General features: G+C 42.1%; 2 protein-coding genes across 2 annotated transcripts in view; one reads left to right on the top strand and one right to left on the bottom strand.

Annotated features, from left to right (window-relative positions):
• Nucleotides 1–16038, top strand: part of ANXA2 (annexin A2) — a gene marked incomplete at its 5' end in the record, with an annotated part of 47862 nt that overhangs the window by 3329 nt on the left and 28495 nt on the right. The window contains 2 exon segments of the mRNA NM_001133344.1: nt 8721–8779; nt 12367–12466. Of these exon segments, the coding sequence (NP_001126816.1) occupies nt 8732–8779; nt 12367–12466 (148 nt within the window).
• LOC103892534 (large ribosomal subunit protein eL42-like) lies at nt 3973–8375 on the bottom strand. Its single transcript, XM_009249885.2, has 2 exons — nt 8296–8375; nt 3973–4333 (listed from the first exon to the last, which is right to left on the bottom strand). The coding sequence occupies exons 1-2, from the start codon at nt 8373–8375 to the stop codon at nt 3973–3975; spliced, it is 441 nt and encodes a 146-aa protein (XP_009248160.2).

Here is a 16038-nt window from a genome sequence, read left to right as displayed (position 1 = left end):
ACGATCTCTCTTCACTGTAGCCTCCGCCTCCCAGGTTCAAGTGAGTCTCCAGCCTCACCCTCCCAAGTAGCTGGGATTACAGGTGCCTACCACCATGCCGGGCTAATCTTTGTATTTTTAGTATAGACAGGGTTTCATCATGTTGGCCAGGCTGGTCTGAAACTGTTGAGCTCAAGTGATCCGCCTATCTCGGCTTCCCAAACTGCTGGGATTACAGGCGTGAGCCACTATGCCTAGCCCACCCTGAAGCTTTTAATTCAGCTGAGCTCAACCTTGTTAGAGGACAAGTCGGTAGCACCCAAGTGGCCTGAGTTTTACCCCAGGTGTGGTGTAGAAATTTCTTATTCTAGGGAGTGACTGTGTTATGGAGCCCTTTGTCCATGTCCTTTGTCTCCCTGCCACACCCAGGCTATACACTCACAGCTCAGAGGAAATCAGAGTCCTAAGGCCGCTCATACATCCTGCCTCTTTGCTGCCTTCTTGCCAGGAGTTTTAGGTTACATTCCCATGTGGTTCTATGGACAGAGCTAGGACCCAAGTATCCCTGACAGTACAGAGGTGAGGGGCATGGCTGTATGTTGATAAGAGGCTGCCCTGAAGCGACCTGCTGGGCTTTGCTAAGATTTGCAGAAGTTGGTGATTTAAGCCTCCAGCTCTGAATGCATGGAACTGGAACTGCATTTGAAATGTCCAGTCTGAGGGAGAGAGAAAATCGAGGAAGCAGAGTGTGTTGGAAAAGAAGAAAAAAAGACTTTCTAATATAGAAAGACCCAGTGTGTGTAAACCATCCCAAGATGAAATTGAATGCCTATCGTGTGCCAGGCACTGTGCTCAGACCTATGAGGAAACAGGAGGGAGTAAGTTGGAAACCCTGTGAGCAGATAATATGGAAGACAGACTTTACACATGCAACTCTAATGTTGCACAGACACACAAAAAGCTGCAGAAGCACAGGGCAAGGAGGGGTGTATGAGAAAGGTGGCATTTATGATTTCCTGTATCCTAGACTCATTCAGATGTCAGCTAATTAAGATTGAAGTTCCTGGTGGAAGGAACTTAGAAAGTGCTGAGCATGTTTGGAGAAGAGTTAACAGTCCAGTTAACTCTTCTGTGCAGGATGCGTGTATGCATGTGTGTGTGTATAGAAGGTACTTAAGGAAAGGTAGGTAAGTCCACGGTGTGGAAGATCTTGAATGCTGACATTAGACTTTTTTCTGTAGGCAGCCAGGCCCTGTTGAAAATACAATATGTGGGCCATAAAACACTGAAATTGAGTTGTAGACTTGAAGGCCTGGATTTCCCAACCCTGAAAGTGCTTCATGCCAAGTGACATCATTCTTCCTGCCGGTCTCTTTCCACCCACACCAACCCCAGATCAGGATACCAGCAGAGAGAGGCTGTGAGAGCATGAAGCTGCAACAAGTCAGTAGGGAGCAAACAAATATTGATTCAGATCAGGCCACAGAAGAGACAAGCTGGAGCAAGTGCTGTGTGTCCCTCCTGCTCAGTTTGATCAAGGCCACTGGGCCGAATTCCAGGAATTCTGGGGAATGAGTTGGCCCTGTGACTCAGTCATTAATCAAGACCATAAAACCAAGGAGAAGAGTATCTGCTTTCAAAAAGTTTCTGTTAAATAAAGATGCAGTACGTGGATGGAGGATGGAGTACAGTGGGAACCCCTCTCCTCACCCAGTACATGCTTTTTTTTTTTTTTTTTTTTTTTAGTTTGAAATTCCAGTGTGGCCTGTAGACTGTGTGCCCAGGACTGTGTACAGTAAGAGCTTTGATGGAGAAACCCAATTCTCCACACTCCCACCCCTACCCATTTTTGCTTTAAAATCTTCATTTGAATCATCAGTCCCTGATTGATTCATCATGGTTGCTAAGAATCTGTTTTGTGGTAACGCATCAACACTCCACGTTTAAACTGTGAAGTGGGTGGGTCTACAAAACTTCTGGATTAGACTCAGATTTGCCTGTGCAGACCAGCCCTGTTGCAGTATGTTTTTGTTTGTTCAGATTAACATTTGGGCTTTTTGGAACTGGTTCTTAATTCAGTTCAGTAGAATGTGTTTTTACTATTTGAAGTGTTGACTTTTAAGTTTTCTTTTATTTGTTTGTTTTAACCTTTTTGTAAACTTTTGCTCTTCTTTTTGGGAGTGAAGTTAAAACTGCTTCACTTGTCCTTTTTTTGTTTGTAACTGCACTTTTGTAGTGAAGCAATAAAATACAATGAAATCTATAGAGTTTTTTTTTTTTTTTTAAAGGACAAACCCTTGAATTATTAGGTTGGTACAAAAGTTAATTGTGGTTTTTGCCATTAAAAGTAATGGCAGTTATTTTTGCACCAACCTAAATAATATAGTCCTTATGTTAAATGTAAATGACTTGTTTCTCAATAACTGCACAGATGTCATTAATGATCAGCCTTGCACTGCGAGCTTTTTTAGCCAGGCATTCACAGTCTCATTTATCAGCCTTTTCAAGGCAGAAGAAACTGTTCTTTTCATTAGGGTGGGGCCAAGTGACCTGTTTTCCTACCCAAGTGGTGAATGATTTTAAACCGGTTTGAGGTGGGTATGGCTCTTATCAGTAAGTCTCCCTGTACCTCCAGTTTATTTCCTTAAACAGAAAAACGTTCTCTGATAAACAGTCATTTTAATATGTTGTCTAGTGACCCTGCCCTCCCTGGGAATGGAAGGCACTGATGTGTAGATGTACTCATCAACAGATTGAATTTGCTGATTTTTTTTTTTTTTCTTGTTGGCGAGTTGAAACCAGTTGGCCAGCTGGGTGGGGTTGAAGTGTTGGAAAGAGTGGTGCAAACTGCCATTTTCATGTTCTTTAGAGATTTCTGCCAGAAAAGGAGTAGTGGTTCTGTTTTTAATGGATTTATGAATTTTACACAGTGATGAGGAGTGAGTAGAGGTGAAATTGACTCATACAGCATGTAGGCTTTATTTTTTATTTTCATTCAAAACAATAAGTACACTAAAGTCAGAGTAGTTGTTTTCAGTAAGAAAATTCTGCCTCCAGAGCAAATGTTTTGGTGAATAGATAAATATAAATACTGAGTCCCAATCATTTTGGCTCATAGGTTCCCCAATATTTCCATAGGCAAGCTTCACTTTGCACCATTCAGAGACTTATATTTTAGGTTCCCCACAGGGCACCCCACTGGACATGGCTCATTTTCCAGCCTGTACTCTTGTTCTCCTGCCACCCTGGGGCATTATTCCTCTTCCCCTCTCCCCAGGCCTTCCCCCTTGCTTCTCGGCTGGAACCTCTGGTGGTGATTCACCCTTGTCAGCCTAGGCAGTCAGCGCCTCCCTGTTAAGCCCTTAACCAATCCCGCTCTGATGACTATGATCTTTCTCGGTGTGTCTTAATCACTTGGAATAAAGAACCATTGTGGTGAGGTTGAAAGGGCATTGGCCCAGGAGTCTGGGGATCTGGGTTTTGGCCCTGCCTCAGCTACTTAATTCACTGGGTGACCCTGGACTAGACTCTCAGTGTGTCACAGAGGCACGAAAGGAAAAGAGCTCAAAGGTCCTGCAGGGTGGAAGTCTGCATTTCACAGTTTTATAAGTGTCTTGTATCCTTTAATATAGTGCAGGCTCAGCATATGCTTGGTATGGGTTCGTTGATTAATTCCTTGCGTATTACCAGTGTTTGTAACCTACAGTAGCACTGCCAAGACTTCCTTTTCCTGCTTTCAAGGATAGCAGCACACTGACACATTCTCATTAGTCAAATATGCTATATTAAACTAATGTTTTAACAAACAGTGAATCGCAAAGCCAGCTGTTCCTTCTAGCGAATAATAGATCATATGCAAAATGACTTTGCATTGCTAGGGGATTTGATGCAGTGAAGAAGCAAGCACTGTATTTTATTTCTTTTTATTTTGTTTTGTTTTTTGGACATAACCTCAAGATTTTATTGTCCTCATAATAAAACAAAAGATGACGCTTAGAACTGGATCACTTGGCCCTTTCTTTTGTTATCTCCTCCCAGTTGAAAATGTTTGCATGTCTTAACAGCCAGCATTTTCTTAGATCTGCAGATGGGATCAGCACACTCAAGCCTCAGCACAACCTCCTTTGTAGTTTTAGCCATTTTCCAGAAAATTGGCTTAGTCTGCCCACCATAGTCACTCTGCTTCTTGTCATAACGCCGCTTTCCCTGGGCATACAGGGAGTCCAGGTATTGTGCCATTTTGTGGGGTTGGTGCTTGCCACACTTCTTACAGAAAGCCCAGTGGGTTTTAGGAATGTTCACCACGTTTTCCTGAATGCTATCGGCATGGGAGGAAAGAGGCCGTATTTTATTTCTAGGGTGAAAATGTTTGCCATTAAACTCACATGAAGTAGGAAATATTTATATGGACACAAAAGGCACCTGAATGGGATAATGTCAGATTTCATAGATACTGCTTTGTGGTTATTGTGATGTTTGTGTTTTTTTTTTCTGCAGAATGGTTATAAATAATATAAATGTTATGCAAAATAGCAACTCATTGTTTTCAAGTTGATTTAGCACCTACATTATGTAAAGATAATCTTAAATCTGTAGGGGGACTGGGACTATGTAGGGAAGATGAGGTCAACCATATACTCTCTACTGCTTTGAATTGTACCTATGCATTCACCATTTGAATACCTGGCATGTGTAGGGCACTTAAAACATTCTGCTGAATGGATGAATGAAGTGGTATCAAAAAGTGCCCCGGCAGTGAAAGGCAAGATAGAGTCCTGTGGAGTAGGGGTCGTGGTGACCCTGTTGGAGCAGATACTGAAGTAGTGGTGACTGCGGAGAGGCAAGTCACGCTTTGGCCCTACTCTACTTTAGCTGGGGAGTAAACAGAGGGAACTGAGGCTGGATTCTGATGCTCATCTTTGAAGGCTGGGCTCTGCTGGAGGACTGATTTTGAATGATGTCGAATGATTTTGACAAGATTAAATAGAGAGATTTAGTTGGTGGTGGCATGCAGGGACTGATTTGATGAAAGAGCAGCACAGTTATCAATGGTGAAACCGAAAGAAAGATTTGTGGGGATTTAACAGTCTCCTCAAGGTGTTGTGGCTGTGGGAGAAGAATTAAGATGAATGGAGAGTGTAAAGAAGCCTATCAGATTGTCTTTGATCTGCACAGTACTGGGGAGTCCCATGTGGGACACGGGTAGGCAGCATTCTACAAAGCTCAGAGCTTGAACGACAACTTGAAAGAACAACACAATGAAAAGTTACCGTGCCTCTAGTTGAGATTTTCTAAACATTAGAACCGATGTGAGGTACCTGATTTAATAAACAAGTGGAATTTAATCTATACTCTCTAAGTGGAAACAACTCTGTTTGCAACTCTGACTTGCTGGTCCTGTTTTTGCTTTTGTTTTACTTTCGGCATTTTTTGTTTCTTGCCTGTTTATGGTAGAGACTAGAATTCTGCACGGCAGATGACAACAATTTATACCCTGCTGCAGACCTGGTCCAGTTCTGACTGAGTCCAGGGGCGGTAGTTGAGGCCAGGGCTTGGGTGGTCTGATGTCCGTCCTAGGAATTTCACCTCTGCTTCAGTAATTCTTGGCCTGAGGGATACTGATGAGACCCTCTAGAATGTTTCTTGATCCATGTTGAAGCTGGAGATTTCTTGCTCTGTCAAGAAGACTGTCAGCCTGGGCAACATAATGCGACATTATCTCTACTGAAAAAAAAAAGCCAGGTGTAGTGGCACACGCCTGTAGGCCCAGCTACTTGGGAGGCTGAGGCAGGAGGATCTCTTGAGCCTTGGAGATCAAGGCTGCAGTGAGCTATGATTGCACCACTGCACTCCAGCCTGGGTAACAGAGAGAGAAACCCTGTCTCAGAAAAAAAAAAAAAAAAAAGGGCTAGGCGTGGTGGCTCACCCCTGTAATCCCAGTGCTTTGGTAGGCTAAGGCGGAGGGATTGCTTGAGCCCAGGAATTCAAGACCAGCCTGGGCAACATAGTGGGAGCCTGTCTCTACTGAAACATTAAAAAAAAAGAAAAAAAAATCAAGAAGTTCAAACTTGTGGCTGTTACAAAGGTTTTGGGATTAAGATTGGATTGTGGCTCTCTGGGATCCTCTAGACCAGTACTGCTCAATAGAAATAGAATATGAGCTGCATATATTGAAAATTTTCTAGTAGCCACATTAAGAAAGGCAAAATAAATGGGTGAAATTAAATGGAAATAAGATATATTAAACATATCATAGTTGTAATATACGATCAATACATAAATTATTGGGCTGAACACAGTGGTTTATGCCCGTAATCTCAGCACTTGGATCACTTGAGGCTAGGAGTTCGAGACCAGCCTGGGCAACATAGCAAGACCCTGCCTTTACCAAGAAATAAATTATAAAGGAGAGATTTTATATATTTTTTTCATACTATGTCTTCAAAATTCAGTATGTTCTTTATACTTATAGCACATCTCGGTTTGCACTGACCACATTTCAGATGCTTTGTAGCCACATGAGGCAGTTGGCTACTGTTTTGGATGGTTCTGCTACAGAGCAAGACTTTTTAAAATTGTCTTTTTTTTTTTTTTTTGAGGTGGAGTTTTGCTCTTGTTGCCCAGGCTGGAGTGCAGTGGTGTGATCTTGGCTCACTGCAACCTCTGCCTTCTGGTTTCAAGCTATTCTCCTCTCTCAGCCTCCCGAGTAGCTGGGATTCCAGGCACCCGCCACCATGCCTGACTAATTTTTGTATTTTTCGTAGAGACGGGGTTTCACCATATTGGCCATGCTGGTTTTTATCTCCTGACCTCGTGATCCACCTCCCTCGGCCTCCCAAAGTGCTGGGATTACAGGTGTGAGTCACTGCACCCGGCCAATTGTCTTCATTTTTAGGCAAGTTTTAGGTTCATGGCAAAGTTGAATGGAAAATACAAAGAATGCCCATGTTCCCCTGTTCCCATATACGCATAGCCTCCACTGTCGACATCCTGTATCAGGGTGGTACATTTGTTAGAACTGATGAACCTACATTGACACATCATTATCACTCAAAGTCCATAGTTTACATTAGCATTCACTGTTAGTGTTGTACATGGATTTTGACAAATATAGGGCATGCATCCACCATTACAGTATCATATAGAATCATTTCACTGCCTTAATAATCCTCTTTGCTCTACCTTTTCATTTCCTTCTCCCGTGAATCCCTGATCTTTTTGCTGTTCCCGTAATTTTGCCTTTTCCAGAATGGTATGAAGTTGGAACTATACACTATGTTACGTTTTCAGTTGGCTTCTTTCACTTAGCAATGTGCAATTTAGGTTCCTCTGTGTCTTTTCATGGCTTGATGGCTCATTTCTTTTCAGTGCTGAATAATATTCCATGTCTGAATGTACCACAGTTTATTCCTAGAGCAATACTTTTTACAAACCAGAATTATACCTCATCAGTGGGACAAATTGGGGTGGGGAGGCTGTCTGAGAGTTGTGAGTGTGGGGGAAGTGGAAGGTCTTTGAGTGACTTTTCGCTGTGCATAAAAAGCTTCCGTGAGCATCAAGAAGAGAGTACTAGTCTAGGGGAAAGCCCAGGATGAGAATCTTGCAAAAATACGTCCTTCACCACAACTAAAGGCGAATCCTCTCCTCTTACATTTCCCCACTTTCTCCACACACCAGGCTTGGGATCTGCTTAGTCCAAAATGTTCCTGTAAGTTAGCAAATATCTATGTCAAATACTCTCGCCAAACCAGTTTTATGAAAATATTTAGACTAAGCAAACTGAAGAGAATAGAAAGCTGAATTTGCATGTGTGCAGTTTCCTTGATCAAAGAATATTAAGCAAAAAGAGACCAAAGCAGGAGTCGCTGCAATTTAAATGTCGTTCCTGTCTATTTCAGGATGCAGCTCTACTCTATTTTCTTTATTTTTGGGGTGATTATGTTGATGACCTGTCTTGTCTCTGTTGAGATAAATTTACCACCAATTGAGCACTCCTTATTGGCAGGGATTGGGTGTATCAATTCCGAGAACTCTATGATTGCAAAGCTGGAAAGCCAATTCATCAGGCTATTGTTTTGCTGCCCCATTAAGTATATTAACTGGAAGATGACTTCATTTCAGCCATTTCGAATCTTAAATACAACAGATTCAGTCCTTTATGGAATGAGTTAAGGTCAGAAAATCTGTCCATCGTCTTTCTCATAAATACTTTAATATCTTCCAAGTATCATTGGACTAAGAAAGTAATTATGGGTCATAATAAAGGTTCCAATTAAGAATTAGGGCAACATGAAAATGCTACTAATTTCAATTCACATCGTAGCTTTCAGGTCCTTCTCAATGTGTTTAATTACTTGTGAGAAATACAGAAGTAGTGGCTGGTTTGGCAAGCCCATCACCTTTTATGAGAAGTAGAAGGCTCAGTTTTATCCTGTCTGAACAGGTTGCATTAGCCATGGGGAACATTTTGTTTTTGCATTCACAAATCAGTCTCCCCAGGTTCTATTTACATAGAGGAAGAGAAGACTGGCTAGTTTAGTAGTCCATCCCAACCCAAGACAGACCATGTCTGAGCTTTAGTTTTTTCAGTCATAAGATGGGAATTGCATCTATTTGCAAAAATTACTCTAATATCCTCAGATGAAATGGTCCAAGGAGTAGAAGTTAGCATAATGAATCGCTGTGCTTCAGAGTAAAGGAAAGCCTCTTCATAAAGACTTTTTGTTGTACTTTTTTTCCAGCTTCCTTCAAAATGTCTACTGTTCACGAAATCCTGTGCAAGCTCAGCTTGGAGGGTGATGTAAGTATATCATTTTCACTTTATGTAATTTTTGCAAGTTGGACATCTCTCTGGATAACCATGTTACTCTGTATCCTTGTACATCTAAGGAAGATGGGGACAATTCAGACGTTCATCATTTGGTTCTCCTCTTTCTCAATACTTCAGCTATTCCTAGTAGTTCAATTTGAAGGAAATATCATGGCACTGGAAACTTTTCTTGGCCTCACATTAAAATTGGACAGAATTAGTGACACTGGAATGGCTGGAATTTTATTCTGCCATACTTAGCATGTCATTGGTAATAATTGTTATGATGATACATGACTTTTAATGTCATGTCCTGGGATTTTATTACTGGTTGGCATAAGCCACAGCCATATCAAAAATAATTCTGCATCTTTTGGATTTCTTACAGCATCCAGGAAGTTATTCCAGATGAAGACTTATACTTTTATTTTATTTATTCATTTATTTATTTTTTGAGATGGAGTCTCACTCTATTGCAAGGCTGGAGTGCAGTGGCGTGATCTCAGCTCACTGCAACCTCCGCCTCCCGAGTTCAAGCGATTCTCCTGTCTCAGCCTCCCGAGTAACTGGGACTACAGGCGTGCACCACCACACCCAGCTAATTTTTGTATTTTTAGTTGAGACCGGGTCTCACCATGTTGGCCAGGATAGTTTTGATCTCTTGACTTCGTGATCTGCCTGCCTGGGCCTCCCAAAGTGCTGGGATTACAGGTAGGAGCCACCATGCCCAGCTCGAGGACCTATACTTTAAAAAATTTCACACCTAGAAAATATTTTCTCTAAAAAAGCTAGGATATTTCTTTTAAAAAACCAAGAATATAATGAAATTATTATAATTCATCTGTGTCCTTTTGTGCTTTGGCTATTAGGGAATTCAGAACTAAATTGAATTTTCTTTCATAGGAAATATGTGAACCTAGAAATTCTGTTGCATTTGTTTCTTTTTTTTACAATTAAAAAATTTAAGCTATATGTGAAGTTAAAATTATTTCAAATACTTTTAGAATCAAGTGGAATATAAATTATGAATATGTAAAATAGCTAATGATACTATACATCTTCCAGGTCATCTTGGCAGAAATGGCTTTTATGCAAACTCAGCACTGATACTGGTTTGTAGCCATATCCGACAGATCTTTCAAAATATGCTTTGATTGAAATTAAAATGCAATGAATCACTCGACAGAGGATTGACAGTGACTTGGGTCACATGGTGCAAGACTCTCTGTATTGTTCATGGCACTTGCCATCACAATGTTCAAATTAATGGAGCCTGTGAAAGCGCAGGTTGTATGGAGTATAAAGCCTATAGAGTTTTTTAAAAATCTTTTTTCTTTTTGAACTTGTGCATGCTGTTTTTGGCAACAATACAGACCGCATGTTGAGGTCAGACAAATTCAGGTGCTAAATAATTTGTTTCTCTAATGGACTTAGATTATTTTTGCTATCAGGTTGTATAAGAGGGCTTTTTGTGTAGCCTCTGAAGTTACTCTACTTTAGTGTATCTCTATGTGTGGAGAGGTGGGGCAGAAATAGAAAATGTCACATGTTCCCCAGTATTTTAAGGAAAGAAAAGATAACTTTGTCTCACTAATTTCATTTCAGACAAGTGGATTACAAGGTAATAGGTTCAATTCTCTATTTAATTTCATTTCCAGAGACACTATAAAATGACACAAAACTTTTCCCCACTCACTGTTGTTTTTGGAACAAGACGACATATCTCCTGGTAAATGCAGTCATACGTGATATGGCTCAATGCCTGGACTGCCTGCCTTGTCAATAACTGATGGCACTCTTAATACATGGGAAAATGTTTTTCCTTAGATTTCATCCACATTTTATAGCTACCATAGCAAACACACTGAGTATTTCAAAATAGCACTTTGCCTTTTTCCTGAATGTGTGCTCTGTGTCATCAAGTTCATCTTACTGGAAAGTTTAAGTGGTGAAATTAGATGGAACATACTTTGATAATGCACTGCATGTCAGGTTATAAATATGAACTGGATTTAATATTTGGCCAAGATAGTCCTCACAAGTGCATTTGGAAACATTTGTCAAATGCTGAACTTAGATTTCTGGCCTCTCCTGGGAGTCATCTAGGAGGAAGGCATCTTAGTTGCTCACCTATACAGTCTCAGTGCTAATAAAATGGAATGGCGTGGGTGCTGGGTGGTTTATAATGTGATGCCTGTGGGTGGAGAAGTAATTCAGGGATCTTGGCCTTTTCACTCTTCACAGAAACTGCGCCAGGGCCAAGTCATCACATTAAATGGGCATTATGTGCTGGGGGGTTGGGGTGGGTTGCAGGATGGGAGCCTTGATGTTGAGGGTGGGCAGTGATGCTGCCTCCACCAGCCATCAGCCAACCACAACCACAGTGTCCATCCTCTTTGTCTGCCCTTAGCTTTGGGACTGGGTAGCAGGGAGAGGGAAAACTATAAGAGCATTTCAAAGAAGGAGGGAAGTTAATACCTTGAAAGGAGAACTGACGTAGAAGCACGCCATTGTCCTTACCTCAATCTGGAATGGGAGATTCCCATCTGTCAGATCAGGAAGGATAATGAGCTTTGAAAAGCACTGAAAGGCCGGGCGTGGTGGCTCATGCCTGTAATCCCAGCACTTTGGGAGGCCAAGATGGGAGGATCACTAGAGCCCAGGAGTTCAAGAGCAGCCTGGGCAACATGGCGAAATTCTGTCTCTACAAAAAATATGAAAAAATTAGCCTGGTGTGGTGGCGGGTGCCTGTAATCCCAGATACTCAGGAGGCTGATGTGGGAGGATCACCTGAGCTCAGGAGGTTGAGGCTGCACTGAGCCATGATCACACCACTGCACTCCAGCATGGGCAACAGAGTGAGACTCTACCTAAGAAAAGAAAGAAAAGAAAAGAAAAGCACTGGGAAAGGAAGAGGGTGTGGTTTAAAAGGTAATAAGAAATCTTAGGAAGAGTGGAGGGTGGTAGGCACAAGGGATGGTGTTAACAAAGGCAGAGGGAAGGATACAGAGGAGAGAGGGGAGGAAACACAAGGAGGATGTGGGCCGTCTGGCCAGACCACCTTGGTGCCACAGTGGTGACCAAAGTAAAGAGGTGGGAGAGGCTGCTTCCCTCATTTATCTGAATTGTAAGCTCAGCAATACTGGCCCAGTAGAAATTCATGTGCCTGTAGCAGAAACTTGGCTAAATGCCCTTGTCATTGAGGCATTTCCACATTTTCAGCTTATTTCGAATTGTTGCCAGCCCAGTTTAATGGTCTTCAGAGCCGTCCTGAGTAAATGCTGGCTTCAGGTCTCCAGCTTTGCATTGTCTACTTTTGAGCTCTCAGTAAAAGTAAGATGAAAAGTTGAAATTGAGACAGCATATTGTAAACTAGCTGAGCCTTTGAAGAATTCTTATTAGAAAAAATGAAATTGCTTGCGTGAAGTGTGATGGTGTGTTAATACCTACCTAGTTACCTAGTATGAGAATGATTTGAATTGTTAAAAGAAACAATAGGAAAACATATTAGGAATTGTTATTTCAACAAGAGGATTTTAAATATGTGTCATTTGAGTATGTTTATCTTTTAACCTCAGCACTCTACACCCCCAAGTGCATATGGGTCAGTCAAAGCCTACACTAACTTTGATGCTGAGCGGGATGCTTTGAACATTGAAACGGCCATCAAGACCAAAGGTAGGTGATACATTTGTCCTCTTCTTGTCAGGGTCTTACTGAGACATTTTTGGTTGTTTCTTTATTCTCCCTCAAATCGCCGTACATTGGCGATTTGAAATTGTCATCGAGCTTTAATGGAGTGGATCCAGACCTAGCTCAACCCATGCCTCCTTTCCTTCCCTCCCTCGCTCCTTTCTTTCTTTTTCCTTTTCTCCTTCCCTCCTTTCTCCCTTTCTTCCTTCTCTCCCTCTTTCTTTCTCCCTCCTTCCTGCTCTTCCTTCCTTCCTCCCTCCCTCCCTCCCCTCCCTCCCTTCTTTCGTTTCCTCCTTCCCTTCCATTCTTTCCTCCCCCACCCCCCGTTTCTTCTCTATGGGGAGATGTACAACATGAAATAGTATTTTAACCAAGTAGTGGTTAAAAGGAATCAGTCTGGGAGCCAGATCTGGTCCTAGGGGTATGCTTTTGGGTGCAGCTCTTCACTTTGAGGCTTCAGTCCCTCTTCTGCAAGGAAGAAGTTGGTCATAGTGGTCCCTAAGGGCATTTCTTGTTCCAAGTCCCCTTTAATTTAATTACATTTGCTGGAAAAATGCTGGGAAAATCTTACTGCATTGCTCTTAGATTGATCCAGAGAGTGAAAAATTCAGACTTTTTTAGTTTTTTTTTTTTTTTAAACCCTTGTAAGTTCTGCTGCTCCTTAGGCCTGGAGCTGGAATTAGAAGAGCTGTCAGAATGAGTGTATTTCCTCAAGTTCTAGGATGAGTAAGAGAAGACCAGGAGGCGTAAAAGCCTTCCTCTTGAAATAAAGCAAATAAAGTGCTAATTGGTTAGGGTTAAGCAAGAGCTTCTTATGGTCATTATATTGTTTTCTGGGTCTACAAAATAGGATTTTCAGACTTTCTGGGCTTATGTTAATTAAGCAATCCTTGGGGTTGTCCCATCCCCTGAATCCCTGAAAAATATTGTAGTTCTTGTGGTGACTTTTGTGATTCTCCACTTTTCCCCCCTTGGATAAAGCACTTCCTTTCACCATGAGGCCAGATTGGGATGCAGACATGACCCAGCACAATTAGAGCTGCTGCTGGTTTGCACCCCTGGTGAAGAGCCATGTCACATTTTTCTCTTCTATGTACAGCGTTTTAACTTACTGACACACTTATATAGTTCACATACGGTTCATTGAAAGACTGAGAAACCTCAACCGGGATGACCTGGAAACCTATAACTAGGATGATGTCCTGGTTTATGCCTGTGTATTTACTAATAGTGCACCTTTCACTCTCAGAACTATCTTATTTTGGAGGATACATTACATGGTCACCTTTCCTAAAACCGTGTAGAATCTGGTGACCTTGTTTCCAGAGACAGGAAGTAGAGTAGAAAAATCCGCTTAACGTTCTATGGTTCTAACAAGATGTGAGGATTTATTTGCATCATCTGCCTTGGGGAAGCCTTATGTTCTGCAGTTGCTGTGGACCACCCCCAAGATGACTGTCTGCACAGCTGAGGGCAGAATAATGAAGCATCCAAATTAGACCTTTAAAAAAAAATCTTTTTTTTTTTTTGAGATGGAGTTTCACTCTTGTTGCCCAGGCTGGAGTGCAAGGGCATCTTCTCGGCTCACTGCAACCTCCACCTCCCGGGTTCAAGCAATTCTCCTGCCTCAGCCTCCCTAGTAGCTGGGATTACAGGCACACACCACCATGCCCAGCTAATTTTGTGTTTTTAGTAGAGACAGGGTTTCTCCATGTTGGTCAGCCTGGTCTCGAACTCCCTCACCTATGGTGATCCACCCGCCTTGGCCTCCCAAAGTGCTGGGATTACAGGTATGAGCCAACGCACCCAGCCCAATCCCAATCTTTTTTCTTTTTTTTTTTGATGCATTTAAATGACCATTCTTGCCAAAGTTACTAATCAGAAAATTAAACTATAATCTGCAGGGCTTATTTCACTACAGCCAGTTCCAGTCAGTGGAGCATAGTGGATGAGAGCATGTGTGAGCCCAGGTTCAAATGCTGGCTCCACAACTCACTCATTAGCCAACCAACTCGGGGAAAACGCGGGACTTTGCTAAGACTGAGTTTCCTTGCCTATAAAGGGGCGCTAATCAAAGTTCCCACCTCACGGGATTGTTGTAAAGTATGAAGCATTTAGCACGATGCCTGGCATATAGATGGTACTCAAAATACGTTACCTTAAAACACACACACATGTACAAACACATGCACACACACATGCACATACACATCCATGTGGTTTGCTTTCCTAAAACCCATCCTATTTCACTATTTGGATGTGCCTAGATTCATGTGGTTTCCCAACATGTTATTGCAGCAACCCTAAGTTTAGCAGTTAACTCATCTAGCAAAGATGGTGCTTTTCACAAGCATGGGACAAAGACTTCTTTTGTCCCTGCGTGAGAAAGCACTTAGTGCACTGGAATGTAAAGATTGCGCAAATGAACTCTGGTCACAGCTGAAACTCTCATGGTAATAAAAATACCTTCAGGCCCTTTTGGAGTCGGTAGAAAAATACTGTAGTTTTTAGACAGAAACGTCTAGAGGGCTAAGATTTAGATTCCGACATTCCAGTTTGATCAAAAGCAGCTGACATTATCATCATTGCAACTATTTATGAAATGCTCATTGTGGGCAGATATTGCACCAGGCACTTCAGGAACATTCATCTTAGATGAACTTCAAAGTAACCTCTGATGTAGTGTTCTGTCATCCCCAGGTCTTGGGTGATACAAGTCAGGATTAGTATGCCTGAGGTCTTTTGGCCTTGGATCAAACTGGGATTTGAACACAGCTCTGTCCACCCCTAGGTCTGTGTTCTTAGACACCATGATGTTGTAGCACCCACCTGTGAGGAATAGATTTTTTTCATTGCCTTGAATTATTTTCAGATATGAAAAACATTGTTCATCTGTGGTCTTACTGACTTCTGTTAGGTCTCATATTTGTGGTCTAGCTTTAGATTCTCCATCTCCTTTTTTTTCCCCCCAGACTTAATGTTCAGTAAGTTTCACTTAGGTCCACTTTTTATTTATTTTATTTTTATTCATTTATTTTTTTGAGATGGAGTTTCGCTCTGTCACCCAGGCTGGAGTGCAGTGGTGTGATCTTGGCTCACTGCAACCTCTGCCTCCTGGGTTCCAGCAGTTCTCTGCCTCAGCCTCCCGAGTAGCTGGGATTACAGGTGTGCACTACCACGCCTGGCTAATTTTTGTATTTTTAGTAGAGACGGGGTTTCACCATCTTGGGCAGGCTGGTCTTGAACTCCTGACCTCGTGATCCACCTGATTTGGCCTCCCAAAGTGCTGGGATTATAGGCGTGAGCCACCGCGCCTGGCCTATTTATTTATTTACTTATTTATATATGTATTTTAAGACAGAGCCTTGCTGTGTCACCAGGCCGGAGTGCAGTGGCACAGTCTCGGCTCACTGCAACCTCTGCTTCCTGGATTCAAGCTATTCTCATGCCTCAGCCTCCCAAGTAGCTGGGATTATAGGCATGTGCCACCGTGCCTGGCTAATTTTTGTATTTTTAGTAGAGACGGGGTTTTGCCATCTTGGCCAGGCTGATCTCGA

This window comes from Pongo abelii, chromosome 16 (genome assembly GCF_028885655.2).
Source record: "Pongo abelii isolate AG06213 chromosome 16, NHGRI_mPonAbe1-v2.0_pri, whole genome shotgun sequence".
Taxonomy (NCBI): Eukaryota; Metazoa; Chordata; class Mammalia; order Primates; family Hominidae; genus Pongo; species Pongo abelii.
This window is presented reverse-complemented; position numbering and strand designations above follow the sequence as displayed.